At 40.0% G+C, this 15,975-nt stretch overlaps 1 protein-coding gene across 1 annotated transcript in view; it reads right to left on the bottom strand.

Annotated features, from left to right (window-relative positions):
* Positions 1 to 15,718, bottom strand: part of MICU3 (mitochondrial calcium uptake family member 3) — a 93,345-nt gene extending 77,627 nt beyond the window's left edge. Inside the window, 2 exon segments of the mRNA XM_007961723.3 lie at positions 14,533 to 14,829; positions 14,831 to 15,718. Of these exon segments, the coding sequence (XP_007959914.2) occupies positions 14,533 to 14,829; positions 14,831 to 15,178 (645 nt within the window). The 5' untranslated portion in view covers positions 15,179 to 15,718.
* Between the last annotated feature and the right edge of the window lie 257 nt (positions 15,719 to 15,975).

Raw genomic sequence — 15,975 nt, 5'->3', positions numbered from 1 at the left:
CTCCTACTACCTGAGTAACTTCTGCTCTTATATATCTGACATTCAGATAATAAACTTTCAGGTTCATATCCTTCCCATTTTGACCACGCTACTGAACATCAACGTTCAACCCAATCTACAGCTTTAACCATGTTCCAAATTCTGCTGTGTGAGAGGTGTGGGTATAGGAACAAAGACACAAATTGTTGCTCTCCTATCACTTGCTAGCAAAAGGCAAGAACCTTAAGTGTGCCTTCTTGCCTAAGGTTTTAGAAATATTTACAACTACTATAATTCAGAAGAACTTCAGGATTTTAATCATTTGGTGACACATATGTGGGCTATTTTTCATAGTTCACTATTTAATGCACATTAGAACCCAATATTTGTTCTTATAACTCACAAAATTTAGAATATTGAATCAAAGTATGAAATATATATTTTACCTTTCTCTCCAAATAGGATGTCTTGACTTTGATTTGTTAAGTCCATATTATAAAAGACTTCAATCAAAACTCTTACCTGACTTTTATGAAGATCAACAAAGCTGGCAGGTAGAGAGAACCAGACAGACATATTTGATAGCACATCTTCACAGTACTGGACCAAAAGGTTACTAAATGTATTCTTTAGTATGAGAACATAAAATCCTAATGTGACCCATTTATTTGGATAGAAAGCAGTCTGGAGGAGGTCATGTAACAACAAAGATTGAGTCCAGAAAGGAAATAATGTTTAAATCACACTGATCTCTATTCACCACAAGCCCTGGTCCCAAACCTGCCTATCACTGTCCTTATGACCATATTTTTAAGCTTCATGGTAGTAATGTCTCAAAACCTTTCTCAATCTCCTGGGGACAATGTACATATATGGACAATTACAAGTAACCTCTCATTGTCAGATTAGTAAGAATAATTTTAAAGCAGCTGGAAGAGGTTTAGATGATATTATTTTAAAATAACTAATTTTAATAGGTTGGAGCTAGCTTAAACTATACCTAAATTATAAGGACCTTTCTGATCCAATGTGAAGCCAGTTAGAAAAATTCACTTTGAATTGCTACAAGCAGTTTAAACCATCTATTACATCCCTTTGAGGAAAAGGGACAAACCAAATATCTCACCTAGTCAATACTTACAGTGTCAATTGGATAGATACCATCCTTATCAGACAGGAAAAAAGGATTGTTTCGAAATTCTTTTATGTACACTTCCTGTACTCTAAAAATTCTAGAGATGGAGTTAGAGTATTAAAATGGTTAAAAGATAATTAATTAGTAAATAGGAAAAAAAGCAGAAAATACAGATTCTACTTTTCTAGTTTAGAAAAATAACTCTTTAATGAGCAAAAACACTACTATGCTATGGTAGCACTACTATGCTAACCAATTAAACAATTCAGCACTAAAGTTCCATATTTTACTTAGATTACATAATATATCAATACACCAGAGAATAAAGAGGTAAGGACTTACTTAAAGAGGAAAGGGAAGAAAATAATAAATCTAGAAAATCCTGTTTAGTACACAAATGACTAGGCATTTTCTTTAATGCTAGATAATGCCATAAATTGAGATGGTTTGATTTTTTAAACACATTTTTTCTTTATCACAAAATAAAGTTACATTCTCAGTGTTTGGCACAACAATTACAGGAGAGCAGTGAGATCTAATATTATCCAGTTAAACTTGTCTATCAAGTTTAAACAAAAATAACAAAATCTGTATTGTATTATAAGTTTGGTGCATTTGCTGTGTAAGTTAAATATTGCATCATGAGTTAAAAAAAGTACTAATTAGATCAGATTACTAAGATTTATACAAATCAAAAAAAGAGATAACATCAACAACTTATAAATCAGAACAGTAAAAGTTGTGACCATGTAAAAACTGCATTTCATGAGCAAGTTAAAAACCACTTTGTTAAAAAGCTCATATTGAGACTTGCAGTTACAAAAAATGAACAAATGTAAAGATTTCATGGTTTTCTAGTTTTTTTGCAGTGGCTAAGTCAATCCTCCACTTTCCCCCAAACGTCTATCATAGTTACTCCGCATATTTCTGTATCTTGCTCTGAGAAGATGCCATCACCTCCTATTTCACAGAGAATATAGAAGCCGTCAGGCAAGAACACCTTCAACTACTTATCACTAAGCATATATACAGTGTCCTTGCATCCCATCCTCCTGTCATAATGGAAACAGCATCCCTCCTATTATCTAAGATTAAACTCTTTCCTTGTGCTTTAATTTTTATCTCCTACTCCCATCTGGGTCCTTATCAAATCAATTATTCTCTCTTTCCTTTAAATTTAATCTTCTTCTTTCCATCAGCATTTAAACACAATCGAGGGTCTTCCATCTTAAAAAAAAAAAAAAAAAAAAAAAAAAAAATTCCATGTCCCTCAGGCTACTATCCTCTCTCCTCTTCTTCAGAGCCAAATTATTGATATGGTTGTCAACACCTCACTTTGTCCACATTACGCGTTTACTCAGCTTATCCAACTGTAATCTGATTTTCACCTCCAATGTCTTCACAAACTCACCCATGACTCCCTTGTTCCTAAATTCAATGCACACTTTCTATTTCTATCTCAGTTGACCTCCTTGGGTAGCTTTCAGTATAACTCACTGCTTCCTTTCTGAAAGTACAGTACTATCTTTTTTCGACTTCCATGGCCCCCCTGAGTTTTGTTTTTTTTTTTTTTTTTTTTAACCTGTCTGGACTCAACTTTTCAGCTTTCGCAGACTTTCTTTTCTCTGCCAGTACTTTAAGTCATGGATGCTCACCAGAGTTCTCTCTTTAGATGCTTTTCTCTTCTCATTCTACATATTCTGAACAATGTCATCCACTCTTAGATTTTTAATACGTGATGATTCCCAAATCTATTTCTATAGTAAGGGTTTCTCTCCTGAGCTTTTGACCTATGCATCCAAATGGAAATTTACCTTCAGCTGTTCAAAAGACACCTTGATCTATTGTACAAGTTACAAACTTATCAACCATGCCCATCATTCTCAACCTGTTTTTTCTTCTGAGGGCCGAGTCTCAGTGAATTGCAGCAAATCCACCCAGTTGCCCAAGACAAAAACTTATTGAATAACACCCTTGATTCTTCCATTTCCCTGACCACTAAAACCCTAGAATTTTCCGTTTATTGTTTTCAGACAGAGGTTGGTCACTGGTAACTGAAATCACGGAAAGTTAACCTGCAGATACGGTGGGACTACCACATAAAATTTTACATATGCCACTATCTAAAAATAAGAAAAACCTTAAAGCATTTGACAAGCCACTAATACTGAAGTCTAAGGATGCCTCTAAAGAAAGTGAATTTTTTTTTCTCATATGTTTATGGGGAAGAAAATAAAAATGTATAATCTCTGCATTTGCTATTTCATGAAACTGTAATTAGTTACTAAATTCACCATTACTGCTAAAGCTACTATGACTCAGTATCCAATCATTAATCCTCATAGGTAACACAAGGTAACAGACATCTATTATTTTCCCCTTCTGCTAGGGTATTTAGATGATCTTCTGATCTCCATAAAGTCCAACGCAAATCTACATGAATGAAATGATTTTGTAAAAGCAAGATTTCAAAAGAACTGTAATAATTAGAAAAATTGTAATTTATTTCTGGATTTTTAATTAATTCGGTCATTAAATAAGGATTTATTAAAATCTTTTGAGATACAAGACTTATCTGTTATAGTATGGGTAATGAATAAATCTTCCTCAAAGAACTGAAAATGTTTAAGGTTAAAAATATGATAATGGGGCCAGGCATGGTGGCTCACACCTGTAACCCCAACAATTTGGGAGGCTGAGGCGGGTGGATCACCTGAGGTCAAGAATTCGAGACCAGCCTGACCAACATGGAAAAAACCCGTCTCTACTAAAAATACAAAAATTAGCTGGGTGTGCTGGTGCATGCCTGTAATCCCAGCTACTCAGGAGGCAGAGGCAAGAGAATCACTTGAACCCGGGAGGCAGAGGTTGCAGTGAGCTGACATAGCACCACTGCACTCCAGCCTGGGCAACAACAGCAAAACTCCATCTAAAAAAAAAAAAAAGTAACAATGCAAGATGATAGATACCTTAATTAGCTGGATTTAATCACTCTACAATATATACACATATCAAAATATTATACTGTGCCATAAATATATAAAATTATTTTATAGGGTTAATGTCATTGTTCAATGATCTCAAATGTTTTCTTTAATCTTTGGGTAGAAAACAGTGTTCATTTCTCAAAAATTACTAGAGATAAATTACATAGTCTGTAAGAGGGCAGCTACATATTACTTAGTACTTATAAAATAGTCCAGCCCCAAATTATGTATGTATAACCCTATAAATAGGACTATATGTGAGAATCAATTAAGAAGTCACATTAAACCCAAATATTGAAAAGAACTGAAAGGTAATCTCTACTCACATTGTATGTGAATCTATTAGATCGTCAGGCCATTATAAGGCATCCAGACTCTCGTGGACTTGTGACAAGGTGATTAAAGAAACTAAGAGAGGGGATCAGCTATTTAGCTTCTCACACAACAATGCTATTCCATATAGAATTAGCTTATCTTCAATTTCGTGTGTATGTAACTTCCCTTACTATAAAAAACTGGGACTTTTCTCCATTTACAGGCATACTTTGGATACACTGCAGGTTCAGTTCTACACCACCACAATAAAGCAAATACTGCAGTAAAGTGAGCCACATAAATGTTCTGGTTTCCCAGTGCAAATAAAAGCTATGTTTATGCTACAATTAGCCTATTAAGCGTGCAACAGCATTATGCCTACAACAGTACATATCTTAATTTAAAAATACTTTATTGCTAGAAAAGTGCTAATGATTATCTGAGCCTTCAGCAAATCAAAATTTTTTGACACTGAAGGGTCTTGCCTTGATGTTGATGGCTACTAACTGATCAGAGTGGTGGTTGCTGAAATTTGAGGTGGCTGTGTCAATTTCTTATTTATAATTATATTTTCATTTTTATTTATTTATTTATTTATTTATTTATTTACTTATTTTGAGACAGAGTCTCACTCTGTCGCCCAGGCTGGAGTGCAGTGGTGCAATCTCGGCTGACTGCAAGCAAGCTAAGCCTTCCATGTTCACACCATTCTCCTGCCTCAGCCTCCTGAGTAGCTCAGACTACAGGCACCCACCACTACCCCTGGCTAATTTTTTGTATTTTTAGTAGAGACAGGGTTTTACCGTGTTAGCCAGGATGGTCTCGATCTCCTGACCTTGTGATCTGCCTGCCTCAGCCTCCCAAAGTACTGGGATTACAAATAAGACAACAATGAAGTCTGCCACATCGACAGACCCTTCCTTTTACAAAAAAAGATTTCTTTGTAGCAAGTGTAGAACTTCTCCAAAACTGGAGTCCATCCTCTCAAACCTTGTGTATTAGTATGCTCTCATGCTGCTAATAAACACATACCCGAGAGTGAGTAATTTATAAAGGAAAGTGGTTTAATTGACTAACAGTTGCACATGGCTGGGGAGGTCTCACAGTCATGTCAGAAGGCGAATGAGGAGCAAAGTCACGTCTTACATGGCAGCAGTCAAGAGAGCAGGTGCAGAGGAACTCTCCTTTATAAAACCAGCAGATCTTATGAGACTTATTCACCATCATGACAACAGCATGGGAAAAACCTGCCCCCATGATTCAATTATCTCCCAATTTTTTAAATTCAATTTAAAATAATTGAATTATTACAATTCAAGGTGAGATGTGGGTGGGACACAGAGCCAAACCACATTATTCCACCTCTGGGACCTCTCAAATCACATTTCAAAACTGATCATGCTTTCCAACAGTCCCCCGAAGTCTTAACTCATTTTAGCATTAACTCAAAAGTCCACAGTCCAAAATCTCATCTGAGACAAGGCAAGTCCTTTCTGACTATGAGCCTATAAAATCAAAAGCAAGTTCGTTACTTCCTAGATACAATGGGGCTACAGACATTGGGTAAATACACCCATTCCAAATGGGAGAAACTGGACAAAACAAAGGGGCTACAGGCCCATGCCAGTCCAAAATCCAACAGGGCAGTCAAATCTTAAAGCTCCAAATGATCTTCTTGACTCCATGTCTCACATCCAGGTCACAAGAGGTAGGCTCCCACAGCCTTGGGCAGTTCTGCCCCTGTGGCTTTGCAGGGTACAGCCCCACTCCTGGCTGCTTTCATGGGCTGGTGGTGAGTGTCTGTGGCTTTTGCGGGTGCATGGTGCAAGCTATCAGTGGATTTACCATTCTGGGGTCTGGAGGATTGTGGCCTTCTTGTCACAGTTCCACTAGGCAGTGCCCCAGTGGGAACTCGACCCCACATTTCACTTCTGCACTACCCTAGCAGAGGTTCTCCATGAGGGTTCTGTCCTTGCAGCAGACTTCCACCTGGACATCCAGGCATTTCCATACATCCTCTGAAGTCCAGGCAGAGGTTCCCAAACCTCAATTCTTACTTCTATGCACCTAAAGGCCCAACACCACATGGAAGCCTCCAAGGCTTGGGGTTTGCACCTTCTGAAGCGATGGCCTGAACTATACATTGGCCCATTTTAGCCATGGCTAGGACACAGGGTACCAAGTTTCAGGAATGTACAAAGCAGCAAGGTCCTAGTCCCAGTCCATAGAACCATTTTTTCCTCCTAGGCTGCCAGGCCTGTGATGGGTGGGGATGCTGTGAAGATCTCTGACTTTGCCTAGAGACATTCTTTCCATTGTCTTGGCGATTAACATTTGGTTCCTTACTTATGCAAATTTCTGCAGTTGGCTTGAATTTCTCCAGAGAAAATGGGTTTTTCTTTTCTATCACATCATTGGGTTGCAAATTTTCTGAACTTTTATGCTCTGCTTCCCTTTTAAACATAAGTTCCAATTCTAAACCACATATTTGTGAATACATAAAACTGAATGCCTTTAACAGCACCCAAGTCACATCCTGAACAATTTGCTGCTTAGAAATTTCTTCCAACAGATACCCTAAATTATCTCTCTCAAGCTCAAAATTCCACAGATCTCTAGGACAGGGACCAAACGCCACTAGTCTCTTTGCTAAAACATAGCAAGAGTTACCTTTACTCCAGTTCCCAACAAGTTCTTCGTCTCCATTAGAGATCACCTCAGCCTGGACTTTACTGGCCACATCACTATCCAGGATTTTGGTCAAAGCCATTCAACAAGTCTCTAGGAAGTTTCAAACTTTCCCATATTTTCGTGTTTTCTTCTAAGCTCTCCAAACTGTTCCAACCTCTGCCTATTACCCAGTTCCAAAGTCACTCCCACATTTTCAGGTATCTTTACAGCAGCACCCCACTCTACCAGTACCCATTTATTCTATTAGTCTGTTCTCACGCTGCTAACAAAAACATACCCGAGAATGGGTAATTCATAAAGGAAAGATGTTTAATTGACTCAACAGTTCCACATGGCTGAGGAGGCCTCACAATCATGGCAAAAGGTGAATGAGGAGCAAAGTCATGTCTTACATGGTGGCAGGCAAGACAGTACATGCAGAGGAACTCCCCTTTATAAAACATCAGATCTTGTGAGACTTATTCACTATCACAACAACAGCATGGGAAAAACCAGCCCCCATGGTTCAATTACCTCCCACTGGGTCCCTCCCATGACATGTGGGGGTTATTACACTTCAAGGTAAGATTTGGGTGAGACACAGAGCCAAACTATATCACCTTGCCACTGCTCTATAACAAAGTTCATGGAATATTCCAAATTTTTGTTGTCATTTCAACAATTTTCACAGCATCTTCACCAGGATTAGACTACATCTCAAGAAACCATTTTCTTTGCTCATTCACAGAGGCAAGTCCTCGTCTGTTAAAGTTTTGACATGAAATTGCAGCAATTGAGTCTTATCTTCAGGCTCCATTTCTAATAGCAGTTTTCTTGCTATTTCACCAACTCTGCAGCTACTTCCGTCACTGAAATCTTGAATACCTTGAGGTCATCCATGAAAGCTGGAATTAACTTTTCCAAACTCCTGCTAATGTTGATATTTTTACTTCTTCCCACAAATCACAAATGTTCTTAATGGCATCTAGAATGGTATATCCTTTCCAGAAAGTTTTCAATTCACTTTGCCCAGATCCATCAGAGGAATCACTATCTATGGCAGCCATAGCCTTATAAAATGTATTTCTTAAATAATAAGATGTGAAAGTCAAAATTACTCCTTGATCCATGGACTACAGAACGGATGCTGTGTTAGCAGGCATAAAAACATTCATCTCCTTGTAAATCTCCATCAGACCTCTTGGGTGACTCGGTACGTTGTCAACGAGCAGTAATATTTTGAAATGAATTTTTTTTCTAAGCAGTAGGTCTCAATAGTGAGTTTAAAATATTCAGTAAACCATGCTACAAACAGATGTGTTGTCATCTAGGCTTTGCTGTTCCCCTTACATAACACAGGTAGAGTAGATTTAGCATAATTCTTAAGGACCCTAGTGTTTTCAGAATGGTAAATGAGCACTGCCTTCAACTTCAAGTCACCGGCCGCATTAGCCCCTAACAAAAGGGCCAGCCTATCCTTTGAAGTTCTGAAGCCAGACATTGACTTCTCTGTAACTATCAAAGTCCTAAATGGTATCTTCTTCCAATAAAAGGCTATTTCATCTCTGTTGAAAATCTGTTGTTCAGTGTAACCACCTTCATCAATTATCCTAGCTAGATCTTCTGGATCACCTGCTACACCTTGTACATCATCATTTCCCACTTCACCTTGCACTTTTATGTTATGGAGACGGCTTCTTTCCTTAAACCTCATGAACCAATCTCTGCTAACTTCCAACTTTTCTGCTACAGTTTCCTTACTTTTCTCAACTTTAAAAGAACTGATGATAGTTAAGGCCTTACTCTGGATTAAGCTCTCTCTTAAGGGAATGTTGTGGTTTGGTCTTCTATACAGACCACTAAAACTTGCTCCATCTCAGCAGTAAGGCTGTTCTGTCTTCTCAGAATCTGTGTGTTCACAAAGAGCACTTTTAATTTCCTTCAAAAACTGTTCTGCTGCATTCACAACTTGGCTAACTCTTTGCACAAGAGACCTATCTTTTGGCTTATGTGGTATCACAACATGCCTTCCTTATTAAGCTTAATCCTTTGTAGCTTTTGATTTAAAGTGAGAGATGTGCAACTCTTCCTTCCACCTGAACACTCAGAGGCCATTCTAGGGTTAGTAACTGACCCAAATTCAGTATTTTTGTGACTCAGGGAACAAGGAGGCCTGAGGAGAGGGAAAGAGACTAGGGAACAGCTGGTCCATGGACTAAACCACACATAACATTTACTCTTTGCTGTCTTATATGGATGTAGTTCATGGTGCATGGTACAATTACAACAGCAAGGTCAAACATAACTGATCACAGATTACCATAATATACAATAGTAATGAAAAAGTTTCAAATATTAAAAGAAATATCAAAATGTGACAGAGAAACATTAAGTAAGCATATAATGTTGGAAAAATGGTGCCAACAGACTTGCTCAATTCAGCGTTGCCCCAAATCTTGAACTTGTAAAAAATGCAGTATCTGTGAAGCACGAGAAAATGAAGTACAACAAAACGAATGCCTATATGCATCTGGCAAATTCTTCAATATTCTGGGTAAAGGCAAGCATATCCTCACATCTCAAGATACGCTGCCTTGAGAAAAGAGGCTGGAAAAGATATAAAGAAACATAATAATGTATGACTATTTGCAATTATTATAGATATGAAAGAGATACAAAATTTGTCTAACTAGTTTTCCACTCCAGAGTAATACTCAAATATGTTGTTTGAAGCTTCTTAAGGCAAACATCATAAAATAAGATCATGTCTTCTGTACAATTAAGTAAAACACTGAAGTATGTTAAGCAATCTCATCATTTTTTTATTCTGGGCCTGAAAAACAAGGCGGTTCTAGAACAAAAATTTTTCCCACTAATAAAAATAGTGCTTTAAGGCTAAAACTTTGAGGTTCTAATCAGAATCATCTCTTTATAATATATATAAAGGTCAAAGCCATAGTTCACTAAAAAATTTGGCAACCCAAACTTGCACAATTAAAATAAATACAGTGCCACGTGACCTGATCTCCCAAAGCCTGGAATTTTGACCTTTACTGAAGTCATCCCAATTCAAATGCTAAAAATAACTGCTTTAGCTGAACAAAATATTAAACTCAATTCTCAGTGTATATTCCACACAAATATTTAGCATGAGCTTATTTATTCAACAAATAGATATTGTGCCTATCAGGCTATGACGCTTACCAGGCAATGAAGATATAAAGGTGACAAAGATGAACACAGTGCCTCTCCTTAAGGGGCTAAGACAAGTAAAGAAGACAAACAATGACTAAATAATTACAAAAAAGTCATTATCTGAAAGTAGAGATATTTCAACAAATCTATGGAGTCAGGGAAGGCCTTCCGAGTTCAGAGCCAATGTCTTTGACATAAAAATCTTCAAGGCTATCATACAAGAGAACCATATTTCTGTAAATTACTGCTGGTCACTTCCATCAGTTAAATTATTCTTATAACACATACAGGTTAATTTACACGCCAGGCTTATGCTCAGCAGCATATTATACTTAAAAGAGATTTTATAAATCAGAAGTTCCTAGCTATAGTTTTAAACATCAAAATGAATCATTTCTATCACTTCAGAAAAATAAAAAATAATAAATGGGCTGGGTGTAGTGGCTCACAACTGTATTCCCAGCACTTTGGGAAGCTCAGGCAGGCAGATCTTGAGGTCAGGAGTTTGAGACCAGCTTGGCTAACATAGTGAAACCCTGTCTCTACTAAAAATACAAAAAACTTAGCTGGTCACGGTGGCAGGCGCCTGTAATCCTAGCTACTCGGGAGGCTAAGGTGGAAGAATTGCTTGAACCTGGGAGGCAGAAGTTCCAGTGACCGAGATCACGCCACTGCACTCCAGCTTGGGCGATGGGGCGACGCTATGTCTCAAAATAATAATAATAAAATAATAATAATAATAATAATAAATGAAGTGGCAGCATAGGTTTAAAATAAAATTTCTTTTTCTTTTTTGAGACAAGTCACGCTCTGTCCCCTAGACTGAAATGGTATGGTGCAATAATAGCCCACAGCAGCCTTGAATTCCTGGGCTCACAGGATCCTCCTATCTCAGCCCCACTGAGTAGCTGGGACTACATGCACATGCTACTAAAATAATATTTCTGAAAAATGGCAGATTGACCCCACGATTCTCTTTCAACATCTTCTTCCCCTAACTATATTAAATTCACAGTAAAGAGTATAAAAAGGTAAAAATACAAAAGAGCTAAGATAGAGAAAAGGAGGGGAAATGAAAACACTCTAGAGAATTTATAAAATTTTTACAAAATTGAAGAGATAGAGGAGTCATAATGACTTAAGAGAACAGAGGCACTACCTGAGTTCTGCAGAGAAGACTAAATGGAAATAAGGTATTAATATTTGCTATACAGAATCCCAAAATGGACAAGGCCGTGGGAACCATGGAGCTATGGAGTCAGAGTAAGTAGTGGGGCTAAAAGCAGAGGATGAGATAACAATACCTAAGTATATCATTAGATACTCACCAACACACATGCTCTTACATATATGTGCACGTGTCTGCTTCCAGAAGACTACTGCACCTCCCATCTCTCCTATTTTTTGTAGAAGTTCAAAAGCATCAAAGAAAAAGAGCTATAAAATACTGACATTTGGATGCACATTAATAAAAAGCCCAGATCACCAAACGAAAGGACATGTTATGCACAGAGACCTTCTGAGAGGTTCTCAAGTAACAGACAGGTACCAACCACAAATATGTGAGGAAAACCTCCAAAATGAAAGCAAGAGCTTATAGAATCAAACAGAAACAAAAAGGAACCTGGAAGAAACAAAGCAATGTACAGAGAAGGCCAAAGTTATAATATATATCCTTAGAAGGCAAAACAAAGTTATAATTTATATCCTGAGAAGGCAAAACAAAGATATAATTTACATCCCTACAGCAAAAAGAGAAAATATAGCAGTCATGAAGCAAAATAGAATGCTGTAACTCATGAACATCAGAGAACACAAAATCGTTCTTTGAATTAAAAAAGTAGAATAGCACAAATAAAAAAAATTCAGTAGGAAGGTTGTAAGATAAAGTCCAGGATATCTCCTATAAAAACAAACAGACGAAAAGATTTTTAAAAAATGAAATATAAGAATGATTAGAATTAGATTAGGATCTGTTAGGAAATTTAACTTCAAACAGCAGTTCCAGAAAGAGAGAATAGAAAGAGGGAGAAGAAAAAAATCAATAAAGAAATAATACAAGAAAATTACACAGAATTTTTTAGACATGGATTTCCATATTGAAAGGCCTCTTAAGAACCTAGCATAATCAATGAAAAAATACCCACACCGAAGCTCATTACTGCGAAAATTTAAGTACCAGAGATAAAGAGAAGATCATAAAAGTTTTTGGAGAAGGAAATACAAAAGACACGACAATCAGAATGCAGGACTAGAGACTAGCGAAGGGTAAGACACAGGACTTTAGCATTATTTGACTTCTAAAACAATGAACAGAAATTTTCATAAACACTAAGCAATAATAAGTGCACAAAAGTAGACAATAAATAAACGAATAAAATATATATATATATAGAGAGAGAGAGAGAGAGATTGAGAGAGAGAGAGAGAGAGATGGAGTTTCGCTCTTGACACCCAGGCTGGAGAGCAGAGGTGTGATTTCGGCTCACTGCAACCTCTGCCTCCCAGGTTCAAGGGATTCTCCTGTCTCAGCCTCGCCAGTAGCTGAGATTACACGCGCCCACCACCATGTGCCCGGCTGATTTTTGTATTTTTAGTAGAGATGAGGTTTCGCCATGTTGGCCAGGCTTGTCTCGAACTCCTGACCTCAGGTGATCCACCTGCCTCGACCTCCCAAAGTGCTGGATTACAGGCGTGAGCCATCGCACCCAGCCAAAAAATAAATGTATTGAACGTTCTTTAGTAGCACCATTGTTTTAAATATACTGTGTTAACTCATTTAACTCTCATAACACCCTAGGAGACTATCAGCCTCATTTCACAGGTGAGGAAACAGGCATTGACAGGTCAAGTAATTTCTCCATAACGACACAAGTAGCAAGTGGTGGAGTCAAAGTTCTAGTTTTCTGAACGTGGTCTTTCTAAAAACTGTGCGACACCATCTCTCAACTGTAAAAGTAAAATTAATTTTAAGAAAGAAAAGAAAATACTACTTGAATTCCCTACCTTGCTGATCTGTTCCCAGCTCAACTATGGTTAATTAAAAGTTCTGTCATCACAAATAACGCTATGCTCCTTGCCAAGCCACAAAAGAGTATGTGTATGTGTGAAGGGGCTGGGGGTGGAGGTTTGAGGGTATTTCCTAGTATTTTGAATATTCATGTATAAAAGGACTTTACATTAGGTGCTTGTGATCTGCCGATGGTCCATAAAGCAGATTCTGTAACCTAATTGTACTGACAACCTCCACCAAAGGAACGGATGAACTTACATCAGATCACCACTGTGTATTAAGAAAAGAACAAAGGCTATATAAATTGCATTAAAGTTAAAAACGGCATAGCTCCCTGTTTCCTAAATTATTTTCATCTACGCCTTTCACACTCTTCGAGTCTTGAAAGGAAAATCTCCCTAGACAATTTTCCTAATCATTTACATGACTATTAAATAAACTGATGTGACCAAAAAAATCACGCTCCTTTACTCACTGTTGCCTTTCACACACCTTTACCTTATATTATTAACTACATAATGACAGTTGAACATTTTCATGTGACTTTCTTCTGAAGGAGTTAGCGTCATTCACAGCCTCCTACATTTGCTATCCTATCCATTTTGTGTTTTATTGTACCTACTAATGGGATTCTGGCTTTAGTCGGGGAGGAAAAAAGAGAGAAATATATGTCTCTTTTTGAACAATTTTTTTTTTCTTTTCCAACCTGGTAACATCATCATTCCTTGGGTATAAGGAGGTTAGCATGCAGGTTTAGCATTTCCTTTCTTGGGACTAATAAATTCCCATATGCTAATGCAGTGGCTTTTGAGATCTCAGACCACTGCTTGGAACCTCATCCTAATGCAACAGACCTCCTGGGTCATTTGCTGTCGCCCTGCGCAATCTAGGTGTTCCTTTTCCCCACACCTACAGCGGTCCCCTTTTCGCCTGTCATGGCCTTCATTTCTGAATCTTTTTTTGTAAGAGGGGAGGGGTGTTGGTTTTGGGTTTGTAATGATACTTGGTAGCTGCAGCCACCTTTAAGGTCCTGATGCATCAGTGACAGCATCACCTGTCTTCCCAACACGTGGGTGACCGGATCCCAGGCTGTCCGGCCTAGGTGTCAGCCTTGCTCACGGGAAGTTCCCCACCAGCGGCCACAGCGCCCGCACCCTCCCCACAGTCTCCGGGGTCCTGCGCACCCGGCACGAAGGTCACAGCCCTCGCGAAGGTGTGACGCGCGCCCGCGCACTCACCGTCTCCTTGGCAGCCGCCACCGGGATGGGCAGCATCCCCCGGCCGCGGGGCGGGTCCTCGGGCTCCGCGACCGCGCTCTCCGAGGGCCGCCCGGTCGCCGTCGAGCCGGCCCTGGGGTCCCCGTATAGCTGGTAGCACACCAGGCCGACCAGCCCCCCGCCGGCCGCCGCCGCCACGCTCAGCTCCCCCCAGCGCCGCCGCCGCCTCCACGCCGTCTCCGCCACAGCCCTCTCCTCATCCTCCCGGGAGGAGAAGGGCCGGCCAGGAAGGCCCGGGGCCGCCCCCGCAGGCCGCCCCCACGGCCCAAGGAGGAGCTGGTGAGCGCAGAGTGGAGGCGGCAGCCGGGGTGGCGGCCACAGGAGCCTTCGCAGCGCAGCCATCGCTGTGACTGCCCACTTCAGACCTGGGAGGGGGCGGAGAACGGACGGGCGGGGACGGAGGGGGGCGCCGAAGCCTCGCGAGAAGTCGGTTCCGCGAGCTTCGCGGCCGGCCGGGAGCGACCCGTATACTCGCGCGGCCACGGGGACCCGCGACGCCACCTTCAGCGCAGGGGACTCCGGGCTCGGCCCGGGAAGAGCCTAGAAGAGGCGGCGGATCCCGGCTCTGCTCCCCGGCCCCGAACCCCCAGCCCAACCACGCAGTCATAAATTACCGCGCCGGCCTCGGCGACACCTGGCTACGCGGCAGCGCGACACCTCGGGCACAGCCGAGTCAGCGGAACTGAGGCGTGACAGAGTGCGGGGCTGCCGGGCGCCCCAGGCTGTCTGGGGCCCGCGCCGCTGCTACGGGCGGGGTGGGTCTCCGAGCGGGGGTCAGCGCCCGTCTGGGACGCTCATATCTCCTAACGGTCTCCTGACCTCCAGACTCAAGGTCGTGAACGATTTGCAATTGTATCTTCACATATATGACAAAAATGAGGTATAAGCATTTGGCTCAAGTCATAACGATTGCAAATTAAGGCAAACACTTTGACGACTCAAGGGCAGCTTCCGTACTTTTGATGGGAGAAGGCTGATGCTGTTTTTTAGAAGCATTAGCACACCCGAGGTCACTTAATTCAACAAATCGGAACTATCTTGTGTCTATAAAACGAAGGATTTAAAAACTTCTGTGAATAAGATAAAACCTTGAATGATGCCCTGATTTTTGAGAGAAAGGCTGTTGGTATGAATATAAAATACAGAAATGATAAGCATATTGTGTCATCTTTTTGTTTTTGCTATACTTTTTGTTTGCTATATTGTCAGTATCAGTTTTTATGAGAAAGTGTAGGTGAAGTTCCTATCAGTTTCTCTCCCCAGACCCCGATTTCGGTAACTTGAATTATGTTAGCTTTCTTCTTCATACTATGGAAAAGTGCCGGGAGCCCCTAAAATATTGTGGATCTAAGGGAACAGACAACTAAATACAGTGGTCTCAGTTGGGCTGCAGTGACAAGAGAA

Source organism: Chlorocebus sabaeus, chromosome 8 (assembly GCF_047675955.1).
Source record: "Chlorocebus sabaeus isolate Y175 chromosome 8, mChlSab1.0.hap1, whole genome shotgun sequence".
Lineage (NCBI taxonomy): Eukaryota > Metazoa > Chordata > Mammalia > Primates > Cercopithecidae > Chlorocebus > Chlorocebus sabaeus.
This window is presented reverse-complemented; position numbering and strand designations above follow the sequence as displayed.